The following is a 19946-nucleotide window of genomic DNA, read 5'->3' as shown; positions in this document are numbered from 1 at the left end:
ATAGACTTACCATATAATCCAGCAATTCCACTCCCGGGCATACATCTGGAGGGAACTCTAATTAAAAAAGATACATGCACCCAATGTTCACAGCAGCACTATTTACAATAGCCAAGACATGGAAGCAACCTAAATGTCCATCGACAGATGACTGGATAAAGAAGTTGTGGTATATTTACACAATGGAATATTACTCAGCCATAAAAAATAACACAATGCCATTTGCAGCAACATGGATGGACATGGAGATCATCATCCTAAGTGAAGTAAGCTGGAAAGAGAAAGAAAAATACAATATATCATTCATATGTGGAATCTAAAAAAAAAAAAAAAGAAAAATGAGGACACTAATGAACTCATCTACAAAACAGAAACAGACTCACAGACATAGTAAACAATCTTATGGTTACCAGGGGAAAGGGGGTGCGAAGGGATAAATTTGGGAGTTTGAGATTTGCAAATGTTAACTACTATACACATAATTAGATTAAAAAACAAATTTCCTCTGTAAAGCACAGGGAACTATATTCAATATCTTATAATAACCTTTAATGAAAAATTATTTAAAATAAATAAAAGAATAAAGAAAGAGGAGAAATGTTAAATACCTGAATAAATATAGATTTTTTAAAAAGTGAGTAGGCTAAACAAGGGGAGGACCAAGGATTCCAAACAGAGGAAAACAGTGTAAAAGTTAAATAAATGGGAAAAATGGCTGGCTCATATGCTAAAACATCTGAAAAGAATTAAGCATCTGTTGAAATTAATGTAAGCAAAACTGTAGGGCAGTTAACTTAGGAAAAATACAATGCTGGATAAAAAGAAAATTTTATTCTAGGTTCCAGATCTGGATAACATGGAGCAGGTAGACTCCATCCTGGTCTCCTCCTCTGAATGCTGCTGTAAAACCTGGACAGAAAGCATGGAATAGCTATTTAAGGACCCAGGAAAGTAAGTGACTGGCAAATTTAGGGGGAACACTATGCTGTACACCAGAAACTGACACAATGTAACTGACTATACTTCAACTAAGGAGAAAAAAAGGAGTGGGGAACAAGGAGCAATTATTCTCCCCTCAGGAGCTGGCACTGTCGCTGTTCATGGGAGCCTGTAGGCACTGAATAATAGAACAAAGTCTACGTGCTAATTCCCTGCTGCACCCTCCTGCTGGGCAGAGAGGAATCCGCACTGGTCGCGGGTGTACCCACTGGGCAACTCCGAAGCATCCTAGGAGAGCACTGGTGTGGGAGGCGGGCCCAGGTCTGCTTCTCTGGCTCCTGTCTTTCTCCACAGTCCAGGTGAGGTGGGGGGGGGGCTGGCTCACATGCGAATTCAGCCTGTCCTCTGCCACGTGCACAGATTCGTGACGGCATAGGTGTGGGTGTGCGGGGAAGCCTGTGTGCACCAGGCTGGGGCAGGGAGGGGATGGGCTGAATGTGCTGAGGATGGCGCATTACCAGCTCGGCAATGCCAACCCTGAAGGGTCCAAACAGTGGTCCTCACCTGTCACAGTGTCTGTGTGGCTAATCAGTAAAACTAGAAAAGGGTGATGTGGGATTAACTGCTCCTCCTAGGAATCTCTGATGTCCTGGGGCTGACCTGGCAGAGGGTGGGTGGAGGGAAGTCCCTGTCAGTAACTGCTGGACCCTTTGCCTAACCCCACAACATCAGCTGGCAGACGAGAAGGTGGCTGGGGGACTCTGAGTTCTCAAAAATGCACTCTTGGGGGTTAAGTCAAAGATCGTGCTGGGGCAGGTCAGACTGCCTGCGTGGAGAACCATGCCATTTCAGATCAGAAAAGGACGAGACAGCAATTGGGCAAAGGTTGGCTCCCTTAGTTGAGGTCATTCGACAAGGTGTTCATCTTGGCAGATTATAATGAAGCCACTGCTAGTGGCCTGGCCAGACGAGCCGCACTCCCATAAGTGCATGGAAGCTGGCACAAAGGCCCTGTTAGCAGAGCTAGGAGGCCATGTATTCACTTTGTCTCCCTGTAGAGGGGTAAGTGACGGGCATCTCAGGGGTCCAGTCTCACAAAGACCCAAGCCTGACACGAGGCAGGCTCAGGGGACGTGGATGTCACCAGACAGAGGGCCTCCGGGCTGCACCCTTGCCTGCAGAGGTACAGCCACTGAGCTGTCACTGGGATGGATGGCGGCAGGTCTCGGCCCTAGCCCAGCCACAAGCCCGAACCAGGCGGCGGTAGCTCTCATCAAAAGCAAACAAAATGAACAACAAACTCGGCTGAGAAATATGTTTCTGGTGGGGGATTCAAGGTAAGGAGGTAACAGGACCAGTGGGCCACAGGGATGGTACTGAAGACAGACGTCTGCTAGTAGTGAGCAGTTTTTCAAGTTTATTCTGGAACCTGGAGTTGCCAGCCACGTGAGGCTGCAGAGTGTGTGGGCCCAGGGCACAGAGGGTCACAGGAAACTCCTGAAATGCTGCCTCGCCCGCAGCTCAATAGGGAAGGAAGCAGGAGTCGCTGATCACCCAATAGGAGATGCCTCCCCACACTGGTGGCCTTTATTAGATGGGAGCTGAATTTACAGAACTCGGGCTTCAAAGCTGCTGGCAGCTTCCAAGTCCACGTTTAACCTGAGACCCACTGATCCCCCGTGACAGAGCACCCTCCCCCGTAACCCGGAGCCACGGCGCTGCATCCATAGGGCCACACGGTGCCCACCCTGACGGAGGACACTTCCCCAGACCAGGAGCCTGCCACTCTCCATCTTCATGATGTGGTGTGTTCCAGCTCCCGGGACTGCCACGCCCCCCACCCCAGTCCCTGTGCTGGGGGAGGGGAGGGGCCACCAGAGGCTGAGTGTGGGAAGGCACATGGATGTCATATTACCCGGGATTTCTACTGACAGCACTGAGAGATTCAGGATGGTGAGGGAACTGCACCTGCAGGACGAGATATCACTCAGAGTTCTGGGCACGGACACCGCCCTGCCAGACCATGTCACAGTGCTGTTGACCGCTCCATGGAATTACTCCACACCCTGCCCACCACTCTCAGAAACGGGGTCGTCTTTAAGTAGTGAAGCACCCAGATGGACGAAAGGAAACGGCCACCTCCAAATGCAAAAGCAGAAATTCAGAGCTCTCTGCATTCCTGGTGAACACAGAGTTGGTCCCTTCAGGAAAGTGGACAAAAGCGGGGCAAGGACCAGGAGGCGGCGGTTCAATATTCTGGGAGTAACGAACCTACTCTGCACGGCAGACAGAGGACTGCCCGGCCAAGGGAAAGCGAGGGGGGCAGAGGCTCCTGACAGCTGGTGCTGAGGCTCTGACCTCCCTTGTCAGTTGCACATCCGGAAATGACAAGTCACAGAAGGGGAGGGGGCCCCCAGGGGGCTGGGGCCGTCACCCCTGAGGCTGAGCACGCCCCGGACTGCCGTGTGTAGAGGAGGCAGAGTGCAGAACAATGGTGGGGTCATGTCTGCACACACTAGGCCTCTCCTTTAGGCATCGTCCCGGGGTCAGAGTCAAGCTGAGGACCAAACTGGGTAAAGCAAGAATTTTGACCAACCTCTGCCTCCCGGACAGAGGTCCCAAGTTCTGGAAGCTGGGTCTGTGCACCACCCAGAATCGCGGGCTGTGCGTGAGGTCAGCTCGCCTCAGCCCTCAAGGGCAAGTGGCTGGGAGTAAGTGACCTGATGTCGCCGGTCAGGAGCTGCGAGACCAAAAAGGGACAGGCCACTCGAATAAATCGTCCCAGGAGGAGAATGCAGGTAAGAGGCCAGGGGACACACGGACCCAGAGAGCTGACAAAAGGTGGTTTGAAGCAGAAGGCGGGGAACATAATTTATGTAACTCTTGGGCCGCTGCAGGGGTGACCACATTCTCCACGCTGGGTGCCAGCAGAGGGTGAGGAAAACAAAGGGCCCCATTAACGGTGGAGACTCTTTTCTATCAGGGGAATGAAGTAGAGTTAAAATGCTTACAGGCCATTTTCTTACTTTTTTGTTCCTCTGCTTGTCAACTTCATTTTTATAATTTGGTAATTTCTCTTAATAATCAACTAATTGCTATGTTGTTACTGAAGGTCCATTTTGGTTCTGATACTTGGTAACTCGGTCTAATTCAACAGGACTGCCATTCAAATGAGGCAGTTCTGAACTATGAGTGTTTGGCATTCTTAAATTCTCCACACCTCTAGTACTGTGAAGCTCGACTCCCCGTAAACAAAAGGACTGTCTTCACAAGAGCCTTCAGGGTTATTCAGTCATCAATACAGTCAGCCTCAGAGCTCGCTTCCATGTCACTTTTCTCCAATATGGTGTCTCTGATGCTGAATGAGGTTTGCAGTCTGGTTGAAGGCTTTCCCACACTTGCTGCATTTATAGGGCTTCTCTCCCGTGTGAATCCTCTGGTGCTGGGTCAGGTGTGTGCTGCGGATGAAGGCTTTCCCACAGACCCTGCATCTGTAAGGTTTTTCTCTGGTGTGAATTCTCTTATGCTGAGTGAGGGCCGAGTGGTCACTGAAGGCTTTCTCGCATGTGTTACACGTGTAAGGTTTCTCCCCGGTGTGAATCCTCTGGTGCTGGGCGAGGGCTGACTGGTCCCGGAAAGCTTTCCCACACAAGCCGCACCGGTAAGGTTTCTCCCCGGTGTGGATTTTCCGATGTCGGGCAAAGGATGAATTATCCCTGAAAGCTTTCCCACACTCGCTACACTTGTAAGGTTTCTCTCCAGTATGAATTCTTTGATGTTCAGTCAGGGAGGAGTTCACCCTGAAGGCCTTTCCACATTCGTTACATTCGAAAGGCTTCTCTCCAGTGTGAATTCTCTGATGCTGAAGAAAGCTTGTACTCTGATTGAAGGCTTTCCCACACTCGTTGCACTTGTAGGGTTTCTCTCCACTATGAATATTCTGGTGTTTGGTAAGATGGGCCCTGCACACAAAGGCTTTATCACATACGTTACATTTAAAAGGCTTCTCTCCAGTATGTATTCTGTGATGGTGGGCAAGGTGGATGTTTCGGATAAAAGCTTTTCCACATAAGTTGCATTCAAAAGGTTTCTCTCCGGTATGAATCTTCTGATGGTAGGTGAGTGAGGAGCTCACTGAGAAGGCCTTGCCGCACTCCTTACATTCATACGGCTTCTCGCCGGTGTGGATTCTTTGGTGGTGGATGAGGTGCGTGCTCTGGTGAAAGGCCTTCCCGCACTCCCTGCACTCGTACCGCTTCTCCTTGATGAGAGCTTTCCGGTTTGCGTTCAGGTTTTCAGTATGAACCTTCTGATGTTTGCTGAGGGCTGAACCCTTTGTGAAGGCTTTGCCATACTTGCTGCACTCAAAGGCGTTCTTGCTGGGCTGAACCCCCTGGCTCTGAACCAAAGATGAGCTGATGGTGCAGTGCTTCCCGAATTCGTCACGTTCCTGGTCACCGACCAGGGGTGAGGGTTGCTGGTGGCTGAGTACCACCTGCTGCGAGTTTACCTCCTGGCCTTCACGCTGCCACTCCGACAGGCTGTCATATCTCCAGTGACTGTCTCTAATGCATTTCGCCTTTATCATCCACTGACCCACGTCTCCTTCAGGAACACCTGCTTTCAGAGTAGATTTCTTACTCACAGGCATAGTCACCCAGTCTGAAAGACATTGAAAACAAAATTGTCGGTTTTATCCTAGTGAAACATCTAGCTGGGACAAGAACATGACCTGGTTTATCGTGCTCACAAAGGGGCTGCAGCTTTGAAGAGTTCGTGACGTGAGGATGAGAAAGGAAAGGGGAGGAGAGGGGAACAGAGGGCACGGCCGGAAGGGGCGGATTGAAGCACAGCACATGAAGCAGGAGGGCTTGGAGCCGGGGTTCGGGGGTCCCGGGCCTGGGCTGGGATCCTGAGCACAATACTTACCTTCTTTGTGATGACAGAGAAGTTCCCTAAATTTCTAAGCCTCAAAAAACCTATACAGACCATATTATGCTTGCAGATAAGAAAAATATATACCTTATCTACTTCAGCGATGTGGTCTCTAAACTAACCTAGATGTGGCCTTAAGGAACCGTTAAAACTAGAGGTCAACACTTGGTTGGAAAAAATTCAGCTCCAGAGTAACTTCTAAAACCAATATGTATGTTTTATAGACTCATTTCAGCATTCAGATGGAAACCAAGAAGTCAGGCGACCATGGAAGTGGTGTGAACCCCTGCTATCTACTGTTAGGGTTAGAACCTCCTGCTACAGGTGGGGAAGCAACGTCTTCAAATCTGTATGAATCATGTGACATCTCCATGAGGAGAATGCACCATGAGGATGTATATGTGAACATCTGAAATGTTTTTGGAAATTTTAATTTTCCAATTATTTATTGCTGGTATATAGATACTGGTTTTTATATATTGACCTTATGTCATAAAAAGCATTAACCATAAGAGGGGAAAACCCCTCAATTAACTGGACTATCCTACAAATTTAGAACTTCTGTTTATCAAATAACACCATTCTTCAAAGTGTGCAACAACATTTACAATGCATGTATATCTATATGACAGAAGATCGAATCCCAGATATACAGCCCTATATAAATCAATAAGAAAAGACCAGAAAACCAAATAGAAAATAGGAAAAAGACTTAGACTTACAGATACTTTAAAAGAGAATATTTAGATGATTAACAAAAATAAAAAGATGATCGACTTCACCAGTCGTAAGTTGAGACACAAGGAGATGCTTCATATTTCTTCTAGAATGGTGAAAAAATCTTAAACAACAATATTAAGTAAATAAGAGGATATAGAAGCCTCATATCCTGCCGACTGGAGTGTAAGATGGTAAAACCACTTTAAGAAACTATTTGGCAGCGTCCACTAAAGCTTACATATTCATGAACATAGTATTCCCAGCTATAAACTCAGGAGAAATGCATACATATATTCTCTAACAGATGTACAAGAATGTTCGTAATAGTTTCAATACTACTGATGGGAGCTCCAAAGCTAGAAACAAACCAAATGTCTAGCAACAGCAGAATGCACAAGTCGTGGTAGGCTTACACAGTGAAACACTATACGTCAATGAGAACAAACCAGCAATTGTTACATATGCCAACACGGATGCATCTCAGATACACCATGGAATGAAAGAAGTCAGACACAGAGGAGTTGACACTATGATTCTGTTCATACAAACTTTGAAAATAGGCAAAACAAAGCTACGGTCAGGGCAGTAATTATCTTTGGGACAAAAGAAACAGAGGGGAGTGGGTTTCTGGTGTTCTAGTAAATATAATGTCTTGATGTGGCTGCTGGTTATACAGATGTAATTATACTGTAAAAATCTGTTGAGTGATTTGTGCATTTTCCTGTGTTAGTATTACTTCAATAAAAGTTTACTTTTAAAAAACTGGGAGTGGTTTTCAAAGATAATAATGTGGCTCAATAAAAATAACCAATAGCTAGCTTTCTTTTCTAGCAGCCATGGATAACTTTGTCTATTAAAGCCCTTTCTTGACTGTGATCATAAAAACAGTGTCATCTATATACAAGAGAATATTGGCTTTTTAATGTTTTATGTTACAGGAAAACGCTTATCTAATTGTGCATCAAGACGGGGCCAAACACACCCTGGTTTTACCAGCCGAAGAGGAGCTGAGGCGGGGAAAGACTGGACTCCCTATAATTAGGAGCCCTCAGGGTCAGCCCCCACGGGGCCCAGGTCACTTCAGGGGGGCTGAATCAAGAGGCAAGAGCCCTAGCTGCACTGGCCCACATTAAAAAAATAAAAAAGGTTTTAAACTATATAACTCTAGGGTTTCAAGCAAGGCAGGCACGCAAATAGTATGATCCAAACCCTACGCAATGTAGTCAAGAGGCCACCCCCACGGAGGGACCAGAAACTCGCCCAGCTGACCTCCAAGTCGTCAAAAGTTTCAAGAATCAGCACCACCAGGTACATCTGGAAGGCGGGGGGGGGGGGGGGGGTGATAAAAGAAGGAGTACTGGTTTAAGGTCAGTTTATGAAAGCTTTATGCCCCCAGATCCCTTCCCAACTCAGAGGAGCTGGAGGACTTCCTGACTAGGCAAAAGGCTGGGGGCTTTTTCACCAGGAGAGACTAAATCAAAGCTGCCTGGCACCGAACACACTGGGCGGCCGTGGCAGAGGCATCGGCTGGAGGACTCCAGCCCCGCTCACCCAGCCACACACAGCTTCCCACAGGACCTCCATCCTCCCACTGCCTAACGGGGCGGACAGTGAGGGGATACTGGATAGCTCGGGAGAGCCTTTAACAAGGAAGAGGTACCAGAACAATCAGAGAGAAAAATTCGAGAACACAGAGCCTATGAGGGGGGAAGGAGATGTTTTTGAAAATCATTCTCTTTAGATGTAAAATATTTTAACTGTTAAATATGAATAAGAGCTTACAAATAAAACAACACTCAAAGACACAAGAGCTCCTGGAAATTAAAAAGGATGGCAGAATTTGAAAACAGAGAATTCCCACCATAAACAATTAGAAAACTGGGAGAAAAAAGAAAAGAGAAACAACTGTTTTTAGGCAATGGACAAATGGCAGGAAAGACAGCGATCCTGGGAGAAGGGAGACAGACACAGGAAGACCCGGGGACGCCCTGGTGTAGTCCCTGAAGGCACCTTCTGGGCCTCAGCACAGGGGCCAAAACCACCCAGGAGTCTCAGCGAACCAAGTAGCAGAGATCAGGGTTTGGGAGGCCAAGGCAGCCAAAACCCATGGCCTGCTAAAGACAAGAGGGCTGTGGAAACTGAATTTTCAGTTTAAAACTCCCATAAGGAAAAGTCCTGGTCCATAAGACTTCACTGAGTCGGCCAAACATTTCATGGAGACATAACACCAATTCTACATACATTTTCCCAGAAAAGAGTAAAGGGAAATGTCTAAATTCATTTTATGAGGCTAACGTTACTCTAATATCAAAATCAAAAATATCGCAAGGACAGAAGATTACAGACTAGGAAAGAAAAATTATAGACTAATATACCTCTGAGGAATATAGATGCAAAAACTCTTAACAAAATGTGAGCAAATTATACCCAGCAAGATTTAAAATGGGTAATAAATCAAGGCTAAGTTGTGTTTATTCCAGGAATGCAAATCTGATTGGATATTTTTTAACCAATCAATGTAATTCACCACACTAACCACTGCATCATCACAAGGATTCGGAAAAGTATTTGACAAAAATTCAGTATCGACTCATGACAAAACTCACAACAAACCAGGAACAGGTGCAAACTTTCTCAGCCTGATAAAGGGAATCTACAAAAAAATCTACACCTGACATACTCAATGGGGAAAGACCGAACCCCTTTCCGCCGAGATGGGGAACAAGGCAGGGCGGCCCCCCTCACAGCTGCTCCCCAGCATGGAGAGCAGTAAGAGGCACCTGGGAACCGCCCGGACCCTGCCCGCACTGCTGTGGGGATGCAGAACGGAACGGGCACTCTGAAACAGCCGCACAGCATAAACACACATTCGGAGGATCCAGGCCTCTACGCTTTAGTGAAAGCACATGCCCACAAAAAGCGTAAGCGCTGAAAATAAATCCACCCAGAAGCCCAAAAACCTGGACGCAGTGTTCACAGCAGCTTCCACCAGCACTTGAAAACAACCCAAACGTTCATGGATGATGGATGGATGAACAGTGCTACATCCGTATGTTAGGACGTTGCCTAGCAACAGCATGGACCAGCAAGGCTAAGTCTCGAAGATGCTGGGCTGAGTGAAAGCAGTTACACACGGAAGAGCACACACTGCATAATTCCATGTACATGAAATCCTGGAAAGGGAAACTCGCGTGACCCAAGCAGACTAGTGGTGGCCAGGGACTGGGGACGGGGGAGGGGATCAACTGCAGAGAGGCGGGAGGGAGTTTTTAGCTAGAGATGACAAAAATGTTATTCTTCATTTGGTGATACATTTGTCAAAACTGATCACAAATTACACACAGAAGGGTGAATTTTATTGCATGTAAATTATACTTTAATAAAGCTGATTAAAAATACTTTTTTAAAAAAAAACCCAATAGATAAACTGGAAGATAAAACTGAAGAAAGCTGTCAAAAAGGAGGACAAAAATACATAAAGCTGGAAATTATAATAAAAAGATGAAATTAGAAAACCAGTCCAGGAGGTATCAGGTATTCCATCCAGAGAAAACAGAGAAAACTAAAGGTGGAAATTTAACACTGATTTACTAGATCCCAGGGCAGGAATTTAGATGGAAAGGCTCATCAATGCGCATGGATACACGTACAGAACCACGCCAGGTACATTACTGAGAGACCTCAGAACACTCGAGTAAATGAGGAGGTCCCACAAGCTTTGGAAAAACAGCTCACAGATGAAGAACCAGAATGATTCCGAATTTCTCAGCAGCAGATTGAGGCCCAGAAAACAAGAAAGCCACACCTTCAGAAGTCTGAAGGAAAAGTGCTGAATTCTATCTAAAGTATCCAGGAAGTGTCAGGGCAGAAAAAAGACATTTACAGACACGGTAAGTTACAAAAAGTTTATTCCGATGCATCCCTTCTTAGGAAGCTATTGCTTCCAAAAGAAGAGAGAAAACCATGAGAAAGGACAACACGGGGCGTGCAGCCCAGGAAAGACGGAACTTGCAGGAAGGAAGATGACAGCTGGGCACCAGCCCTCCTAGAATGGAGCTGGTCAGAGGGCCCCAGAAGAGGCTCTTCCCGGAAAATAAAGTCATCGAGTGGCTGATGAATCTGAAAGTCTTGAGAGGAGGTGCCGCCACCTACAGAAGGGCTGAGATTACATTCTACGAAACTACATGATCCCTGGGAGAGACTGCTTAGGAAAACAAAAGCCAAGGTTGTCGCAGTTTACCTCCCGGGCCAGCTGTGAGTAGCGCTTCAGGACGTATACACACTAATCACTCCTCTGACCACCTCTCTGTAACTCTCTCTGTAACGCTGACGCTGTAGCTCTACTGGGAGGACTCGGGATGGAAAAGGAGGTAAGACGAACTGTGCGGGCAGTGACCCGAGTCCTCACCTTTTATAGAAGAAACTCAATAAATAATGCCTAAAACTGCAAAGTCCAGAGGTAGCCATGGAAACATGTTCCCTGGAGACGTGGGAACAAATATACCAAATATTCAGCTGAAAGAGGAGAAAACAGTTACTTCTAAAGAGGGGAGGAGGGGGGTAAGGGGGGTGAGGGGCCATCAGTTTTCATAATAAACAATGTAGTTTCATTAAACTAAGCTAAATACATTAAGCATGTATTATTTTGATGAAATTTAATACAATAAATAAAACAAAATAAACTCCAAAAAAGTCAAAGAAATAATTAACAGCAAAAATTAATGAAACAAAGATAAAATAGGATCAGTATATTAAAATATTTATTTATTAAAAATTTTAAATAAAAAGTTTATTGAGGGGAGGGTATAGCTCAGTGATAGAGCACATGCTTATTAGCATGCATGAGGTCCTGGGTTCAAATCCCCAGCACCTCCATTAAAATAGATAGATAGATAGATAGACAAATCTCATTACCTCCCGCCCTCCAAAAAATAAAAATAAAAAAGCTTATTAAAAAGGTAAATCTCTGGTAAGGCTTATAAGAAAAAAAAAGTAAATATTATTAGAAAAAAAATTCATGCTTTCGTTCAACAAACACATACGGGGACATGGTATGCTGAGGCTGTAAGAGCTAACAAGTCCAAGTGCTCCCCTCGTGGATCTAAGGGTAGAAAGGATTGTTTAAACAGGACCCTGAAAGCACTAAGACAGAGATCATAAAGACACAGACTAAGAACTTCGGCTGGTAAAGAAAAAGATAAGCTACAGACCGACACATATATTCACTGGTGAAGTATCAGATTCCTGAACATACACAGAACCACAAGTGCATGAGACAAAGACAGACTGTAACAGAAAGACGGGCAGAGCACAGAGGTCCGGGAACATAAACCATCAACACAGGAAAAGATGCTCAACCGCACTAGTGAACAAGGGAGAGCAAATTAAAACCACCACGAGCTACCACTTCTCAGCAATCAGACTAGAACTGTAGGTCTGACAGTTCCAAATTTTGGCAAGAATGTGAAGTAGCGGGAACATGCATCAACCCGAGGATCATCTGGAGCCACTGATTTAACCCGCCGTCGGGCCCATCTAGTAGAGCTGAAGAAATAGAGACTCTTAAACCCAGTATTTGCACACCGTGAACGCACCTAAAGGAACTTCCAAAGGAGGCCCACGTGCATAAGGAAATATGACCAAGAATATGCAGGTCCCCGTTATCCAAAAAGCAGCGAAAAGTGTGGAAGCAACCTGTAGCTCTATCAGCAAGAAAATAGGTAAATCAAGGCACAGGCATTTAAGGAATATCAAAGTGCAGTAAAAAAAAAATGACCCAGAGCCACACATCCCGACAAGGCTGTGAAAAGAGCAAGCTGTGAAGGGACTCTACAGCACAGGACACATATCGCACGCTTGAAGTGTGCAGGGCAGCACACAGCCGCTCAGAGCTGTGGACACAGGAGCAGCAGCACGGGGGCTGCGAACAAAAACTTCAAGCTAGCGGCCCTCTGGTGTGGACGGAGGGAGACCCGCCGAGGGGGGGCGCAGGGAGCCTCCTACGAGGTGGGGTGCAGGAAACGTCACACGAGGGGGGGCACAGGGAGCCTCCCACGAGGAGGGGCACACTGAACCTCACACGATGGGGGGCACACTGAACCTCACAGGTGCTGCTGTTCCCCGTTTCTTAAGCTGGATAGCTGGATCTGAGGGGTGTGTTTGCTTATGCTTCGAACTTTTCCAAAATATTACATATTCTGTCTTCTATACAGGATGTACAGTATCAAAATACATTTGTTTTCAAGCAAAAATAAGGAAATGATCATGCCAGGTGTAGAAATAAAATTAGAGCATATGATGGCTGAAACATTATGCTGTACACCAGAAACGGACACGTTGTAAGTGACTAGACTTCAATTTTTAAAAAATTACAGCATATGACAGAAATAAATAAGAGCTGGTCCTGTACAAAAAGTCTCAACAAATTTAAGGGAAAAAAATGCAGATTAAAAAAATGTAAATAAAATTGGAAATGAGAAAGAGGACATAATAAAAAATATGAAAATTACATATGAATATCGTGCATAGTTATAAATGAAAACATTTTATGGTTCAAAAAAAGATAATTTAAAGCTAAAGAGTAAAACATACAACTGATGTAATGAAAAGAAACCTAAACAGATTAATAAAGAAAGAAAAAATGTGAACTTATTAGCAAACTACTCAAATTAAGGGATCAAGTGGTTTTCTTTAGGTTTATTGAGTAAACAATTTTTGTGTAATTAAAACTATTTTGAGAAGGGGAAAAAAGGCCTCTGTGCACACATGGTGACAGGCCCCAAGGACCAGAAGCTGCCCTGCGAGTGGAACCCAGTGCGGGGCCTCCTCCCTGGAGACATGCGAGCAGACTGCGCCTGGTCAGATGCTGTCACATCTGCATCTGGTGCCACAGGGCAGGCGAGCACAGCGGGGAGCTGCCCCGACGACTTCGAGGTCTTTTCCAAACCACAGACTGTTAAGCTCTGCCAAGCAGAGAGAGAAGAAAACTCATGGAGCAGGGAGTCGAGGGAGGCCGAGCTGCCCCAAGGAGGGTGTGACATGTGCATGTGAGGACAAATGGGGCGACGAGGTACCGAGATGAACACGCTGGGAAAAGCTGCTCATTGCTCGGCTCACGGCCCGGCGCCCTGCTGAACTCCTCCCGACGCCTCCCATCTGCAGGGTTCTTACCAAGACAGAAGCCTCCCAGCGAGTCCTCCAGCGTCCACTCTTCCCCTCTGCCCAGCTGGGACAATGTATCTGGTTTGGGTCCTAAGAGTCCTGTTTTTGAGGAGGGGGAAAAAAAGGACCACATCTGTTCATATCAGAGGTAGAAATCATTGCAAGGGTGAGATCTGGTCCTTGGAACTTCCTGGAAAAGGTGACCTGATAGGGCCCAGGGTAGAGGCAAGTTCCCAGGAGGAAAAGCTGGCTCAGGCCTGACACAGACAGTCGGTTCCCAAGTCCTCCTCCCTGCTAGCAGGGAGGGAGGGCTGGACCCCTAGTCACCTTTAAGACATCTGCCCTCAGAAGCCAAAAGAGCCTTGTGCCAAAAGAGCCTTGTGCCCAGGACGCAAAGGACGGGCACTGAGATGGCATCCTCAGACCAGCCCACTCCCAGCCCCAGCCTCTGTGTGGAACCTGGCGGAGGGTCCCGCGGACATCTCCGACTGTGAAGAGAAGCCTCCGGAGGCTCCCACTTACCCAGGGACACCAGGTTGCTGCAGGTCTCCAGCATCACGTCCCTGTGCAGGGCCCTCTGGGCAGGGCTCAGCTCTGCCCACTCCTCCTGGGTGAAAAGCACGGCCACATCCCTGAAGGTCACGGATTCCTGCAAGGGCAGACCCGTCCCCGCTGACCGGTGGCCACCCCTTCGCGTGGCTCCATGGGAAAGGCCAAGGCCGGCCGCCCCCAGGAGCCGGCTGGGAGCCGCAGGGCTGGCAGCCCAGCTGGGGCTGATGCCCTGGGATGAGGGGGGCGCTCCCTCAAGGGCTCCCGGGGGCCGAGCTTTCATTAGAGTTCATCTCCCGCTTTGAAGAAAAATAGCTTGTAGAGGAGCCATACTTCCTCAGCACTGGGACTTCACACTGGCTGCTCATTTTATCCAAAACATCTTCTCCCATCTGCGCCAATCTGCACAGCCCTGCCTCTCCCCGCAGCCCCGTGACCAGTCCTACCCGGGCCTCGGCTTGGACATGAGCTCCGTGGCTGCCCCATGTCCGCTGTGCAGGCCCACCCAAGCTCTGTCCCACTGTGCTGAGTTCTGGCTTACTTCCGGTTTCCCCACCCGACCATCTACGGACACAGTCCCACAGCTCCCATCACGCCTTCCCGCCATGGCTTCTGGGGCACGGCCCACGCTCCCAGCACCCATGGCGTGTGTTGCTCAGCAACTTCCGCTGTCCTTCAGCCGCTCACCTGCCCACCCCCACCACACCCCCACGGCTTCCAGGGGAACAGTCCTGGACCATGTGACACTGTTCCCTCTGATCACAACCAGTCCCTTCTTCTGTGGTCTCTTGGCTGAGAGGCCAAGGGAGCTGGTGTGCACTGAGAAGGAGGAGTCAAGCAGAAGCCCAGAGAAGAAAGCCAGGGGTCCAAGAGAAAGGACTTGTAGATTATTCTAGACTCCCGTGCAGAGCCGAAATACAGCTGCATTTTTCCTTTGGGTTTTAGGAGACCCCTAGCATCCTTCCAATAAAGACCTGCTTCTGCTTAAGGTGGTCTGAGTTAGGTTTCTGTTACCTGAACCCAGAGCCTTGCACAAAGTAGGCTGAACCAAGGAACACCTGTTGGATGGAACCCATGAACCAATCAGTCAGGGTCCATGGTTCACCTTTGTATTAGGGGCACAGGTCATTATACCTGGCAGATTTTACATCCTTAAGATAGCTCTGTTGAATGGCAACTGAATTAAGGTAGCCTGTAAACACGAGATAATTGTGTGCCACCAACAATGAGTCTGAGGAAAAGTCTAGGGAAGGGAAATACCACAGTGGCCTGGCACCGTGGAGACAGCTGTCACAGAGAGAGTGGTGCCAGAGATGGGCCCCACACGCCAAGCCGGACACCGAGAGGAGGGCGTGAGCGGCCCGAGAGCGGGGCTGGGTTGACATGGCACTTTCAACAAGCTGTTCCACCTTTCCGGTGATTTCTGCCAGATTCCTGCCCTGGACAGGTTTAATGTGAACTAGTTAGAACAATGTGACTGTAAATGAACAATACTGCAACCATATCAGTAAACAAAGAATGCTGAAGCCATTAAGTCATCAGCGGCTGCTGCCACCCCCAGTGAAGACAAGCCTGCAGCCCGGCCTCTGCAGCCACTCACAGTGGTGCCCTCTGAGGGGACTCAGAATAAGAAAGGACAGGGTACTGGCCCTAGATAGCTAGGTGCTTGTTGAAGGAATGAATTCAATGATCCCAAATGTTTGCTTCCTCCCATACATAGAAAAGCACTACATTCTTTAACTTGAGATGCCTGGTTCTCTTTAGATAACAAGCAATCTTTCATTGTTCCAACTACCTGGTCTTTGATGTAAAGCTCCTATATATCCTAGCTCCTCGCCTACCTCTTCGGAGCAGTCCCTCAGAGCCATCTGAGAGGCTGTCATCCCGGCTCAAGTCCTCCCACCAAATAAAACATAACTCTCAACTTCAAGGCTGCACATTTATTTCAGTCAACACTACCAAATTCAACAGAATTTCTCCACTCAAATGAATGCTGTCTCCTTCAAAGTGGAGTCCACATCCTTATTCTAAAGGAGCTGGCACTGCTCAAAGGTTTTTTAGTAACATGTTGAAATTACAAACATATTGTTTGAATGATTTGATACCTAATATTGGAGTAAAAAGCCAAATGTCATTAAAAAAAAAAAAAAAGAGCCCAGGAAGTCCCACCCTCCTAAGAAAGCGTTCCAGTTTCTCTCTTCTCTCAACCTCTGTGTAGGCTCTGCCTGACCACGTCAGAGCCTTAATTTTACTGGAAAAGTGGAAAGGCTGCAGGTCTCCATTTGGGACCAACCTGGGTTTCATTTCCAGTTGTGTCACTTGTGTGACCTCTAGAAAGCTCCATAGCTCAGAGCCCACCAGGATGAGCCCAACGTGGAGGGTGGAGAGTAGGGAAGAAAGGAGCAAGCGGGTCAGGCCCCTGCATGAGACTGGATGGGAAAAAGCTCCCGGTTAAGGGGAAGAAGTATGCCCACGCTCCTACCACGACCCTCAAGTCGGCTAAGGCAATTCTGAGGAGAACCCACAGCAACCCCCGTACTCACCTGGACCACAGCTGACAGGCGCCTGACTGCCATCCCTTCTTCTCTGATGAGGCCTTTTAAGGACAAGCAGAGCGGAACTCCTCAGGCTGGAAGCTTCTACACGCCTTTTACGAGGAGAGGCCTGGGTCAAAAGACATCGCACAACAGTCCAGAGTGGGGCTTTGAGCATGGCACTCTGGGGGTCCTCCAGCACCCCAAGCAGTCAGTTCTTAGTCCCTGTTTGCTCCCAGTCCTCTCTCCTTATGCGGGTATTTCAGCTGGCCGCCACTGCAAGGGGAATATAACTCACCAGGCTGCTACTCCCACCACCCTCCACCAATTTCCCCCCTAGCAATCTGGGTCAGATTCTCCGTATCTTCCCTTTTGTATCTTAAATAGCTCGACTTCTCCTTGAAGAAAGCCTGCTCCAGCCCCTTCTCACACTTTCTACACACCCTCTGGCCTTCTGCCCTTGTTATGCTGAGAGACCTAAGAAAGGTGTGTCTCCTACCTGGACACCTGCCTGAACCTGGGAGGGGAGTGAAGGAAATGGGCAAGGAGGGTCGTCTTTTCTCCTCAGAAAGGAAGCTAAGAAGCCTGGGGCTTCATTGTGGAGATGCTTCTCTGGCAGAGCCTTTTTCTGGCCTCAGGTCTCTCCCTGACTGGGGCCCTGTTCGGGTGACCTGGGGTCAAAAGCGGGCGAGAAGCAGTGTCTTTGCCGGGGTGGGGGGTAGGGGTGCAGGACGCAATGGAACTTAATCGCACACCCCTCCTCGCGCCCCCTGCCGCTCTGCCCCGTCCCCTGGGGAGCTGCTGCCCCGGCCTCAGCGAGTTCCGAATACAAGGCTCAGAACCACACCGGGAGCATCTACTCCAGAGCGTAAACGGGCTTCCCGGAGTCGGTTCCAAGATAACGCCAGAGGCCCTGACCGCATCCTCCTCCACACGCACCCGCGGATTCGGACCCCTAACCCAAGTGCCCACATCTGGCCTTTTTGTCCTGGGAGTCAAACCTTAGCCATACATCCAGAGAAGTTTGGGGCATCAGATGAGCGTCCTCCAGAACGTACCACGACCCGGACCTACTCGGTTTGCATTCACCCTCCCCACCAGGCTCGACCATCCCAAGGCCAATCCTGCTCTCCCGATGCGGCCCTGGCCACCGCGCCTGGTCACCACTGGGACGCACTTCGAGGAGCTTCTGCCGGCGACGAGAGATCGCCAGCGCCACATCGCCGGCAGAGCACAATGAGCTGGAGTCCGCAGCCCGGGTCGGGACTGCGCTTGCGCGTTGCCCAGGGAACCGCGGAGCGGAGCTGCGGCGCTTCTCCTTCCCAAACTCCCACTTTCTAGAGGGCGAATCCGCGGCGGGCGCCTGCGCCAGCGGCGGGCGGAGAAAGTGATATCGCGCGCCTGCGCAGACAGGGACGCGGCCTTCAACACCCCCGCCCAGGCCCGGGGGGGTTTCCGTGCTGAAACTACATTTCCCGGAGGCCTCGTCGGGGGCGTCACGGTTCCTTTGGCAACTGACCCCCAGTGTGCTAACCCGCACGTGCGGATTTGGTTCCGTTCCGGTCAGACCAGGGAAGATGAGGGACCAGCGAAGAGTTGGGGACGGGATAGGGGAGGCCAGTCCGGGCGAGCGGCGCCTGGTCCGGTGAGGAGAGCGGGTCCCGGGCAGCACCCCCAGTACGGCGTAGGAGGCGACAAGCCGAAAAGGCGCGCTCCTGATGGAGGGCTGGGCCCGGGGGACGCAAAAGCCGCCAAGCGTGGCCTGCGGCCGGGTCGGGGCGTGCTGGGCAGGAGGCCGGCAGACGGGGAAGGAGGCTGCCGCGGCGCTGGAGGCCGGGCCCGGGGCGGTGGCCGGGGACTGAGGGCACGGCGCGTGGGAGCCGCCCACGACGGGGGATAGGCTGGGTCCTCCACGGCGTATCCGGAGGACGGTGTGGGACGCCAAGGAGGCTGTGCGGTACACCTGGGGCGGGGGGTTGGGAAGGTGGGATTTATTTTTGTGGACAGTGTTTTGCGGGGGCGGGCAAGGACGAAATACAGAAAGATCCGACTGTAGGTATTTAGTTGCCTTTGAATATATATTTTCACGGAGCTCAGAAAGGAAAGATGAGAGGGCTTTAACTTTGTGGCCAAACAAAAACCGAAACCCCTCAAGGACGGGACCTGAGATTTATCAGTGAGGAAACTGTTGGCCACCTCTGAGTGAGCAGTGTCAGTGACACTACGGCATTCTGTTTTGGGTTTTATTGAAGATTTCATTCTATAGACACTGTTGGAGCACTTATCTGTCAAGTACTGTATTAGAGGCTGGAGAAATGGCAGTGAAAGCCTGCACTCACGCAGGCTGCATTCTACTGGGAATAAGTCAACAAAACAAATGTACAGTATTTATTAGTTGGTGATGACACAGTGAGGCCGTATTAAAGTTTAGAGTGTGACGGGGGTGAGGAGGTGGAGATTATCTTAAGCAATGTTTTTAGAAGTTTCCTCTGAGGAGGTTAACATTTGAGCAGAAATTTGCATGCAGTGAGGGAGGAAACCGTGTGCCCATCTGGGGAGAGAAGAGAAACGCTGACCAGAGATGGAAGCGTGTTTGGTGAGTTTGTGGCTTAGCAAAGCCAGTTTGACAGGAGAGGGCACAGTGAACGAGGGAGAGTGGGAGGGGAGGTTGGAAGGGTAACCAGAGGCCTTGAAGGCCACCGTAGAAAGTGTGGATTTATTCTGTGTGTAATGGGGAACCATTAAAGGGGTTTGAGCAGGAGAGTGGCGTGGCTGAACACATTTAGACACAATCACTGGTCAGCTGTGGGAGAACAGGCTGTGTGGGGCCAGAGGGAGGGCAGGCAAACCAGGCCGGAGAGACAGGCGCCCACAATTGTATGACCTTCCTACAGGGCCTTTGCTTTGAGAACTCCGTGATTCTAAGATAGTTAAGGGCTCTGGATGCCATGCTAAGGAGTTTGGTTATTATTCTGTTTTCGGGTATAGGAGAATGATGATAATAAAATATTTATTGAGCACTAAATATGTGTCGGGCACTTTTATAAGCACTTTACATGAGCGTTGGCTGTAACCCAGAGCTCAGCAGTTTGTACTATTAATAAGTAA

At 48.8% G+C, this 19946-nt stretch overlaps 1 protein-coding gene and 1 long non-coding RNA gene across 11 annotated transcripts in view; one reads left to right on the top strand and one right to left on the bottom strand.

Annotated features, from left to right (window-relative positions):
- Positions 1 to 2339: 2339 nt before the first annotated feature.
- The window catches only part of ZNF454 (zinc finger protein 454), a 34894-nt gene continuing 17287 nt past the window's right edge, over positions 2340 to 19946 (bottom strand). Inside the window, exons 1-5 of one of the 4 annotated variants that reach the window (XM_010993674.3) lie at positions 17840 to 18172; positions 16848 to 16968; positions 14278 to 14404; positions 13765 to 13854; positions 2340 to 5601 (exon numbers count right to left, since the gene is read on the bottom strand). In XM_010993674.3, the coding sequence (XP_010991976.3) occupies positions 4268 to 5601; positions 13765 to 13854; positions 14278 to 14404; positions 16848 to 16880 (1584 nt within the window). In that variant the 5' untranslated portion in view covers positions 16881 to 16968; positions 17840 to 18172 and the 3' untranslated portion in view covers positions 2340 to 4267. Of the gene's footprint in view, positions 5602 to 13764; positions 13855 to 14277; positions 14405 to 16847; positions 16969 to 17839; positions 18173 to 19946 lie in introns of those variants that run through there. The other 3 variants (XM_031437954.2, XM_010993676.3, XM_064480164.1) reach the window with 3 other exon arrangements.
- Positions 18359 to 19946, top strand: part of LOC116148472 (uncharacterized) — a 43037-nt gene continuing 41449 nt past the window's right edge. For 5 of the 7 annotated variants that reach the window (XR_010378128.1, XR_010378132.1, XR_010378131.1 and 2 more), the window contains exon 1: positions 18359 to 18795. This is a non-coding gene — a long non-coding RNA (uncharacterized LOC116148472). The other 2 variants (XR_010378130.1, XR_010378129.1) reach the window with 2 other exon arrangements.

This window comes from Camelus dromedarius, chromosome 27 (assembly GCF_036321535.1).
Source record: "Camelus dromedarius isolate mCamDro1 chromosome 27, mCamDro1.pat, whole genome shotgun sequence".
NCBI lineage: Eukaryota > Metazoa > Chordata > Mammalia > Artiodactyla > Camelidae > Camelus > Camelus dromedarius.
This window is presented reverse-complemented; position numbering and strand designations above follow the sequence as displayed.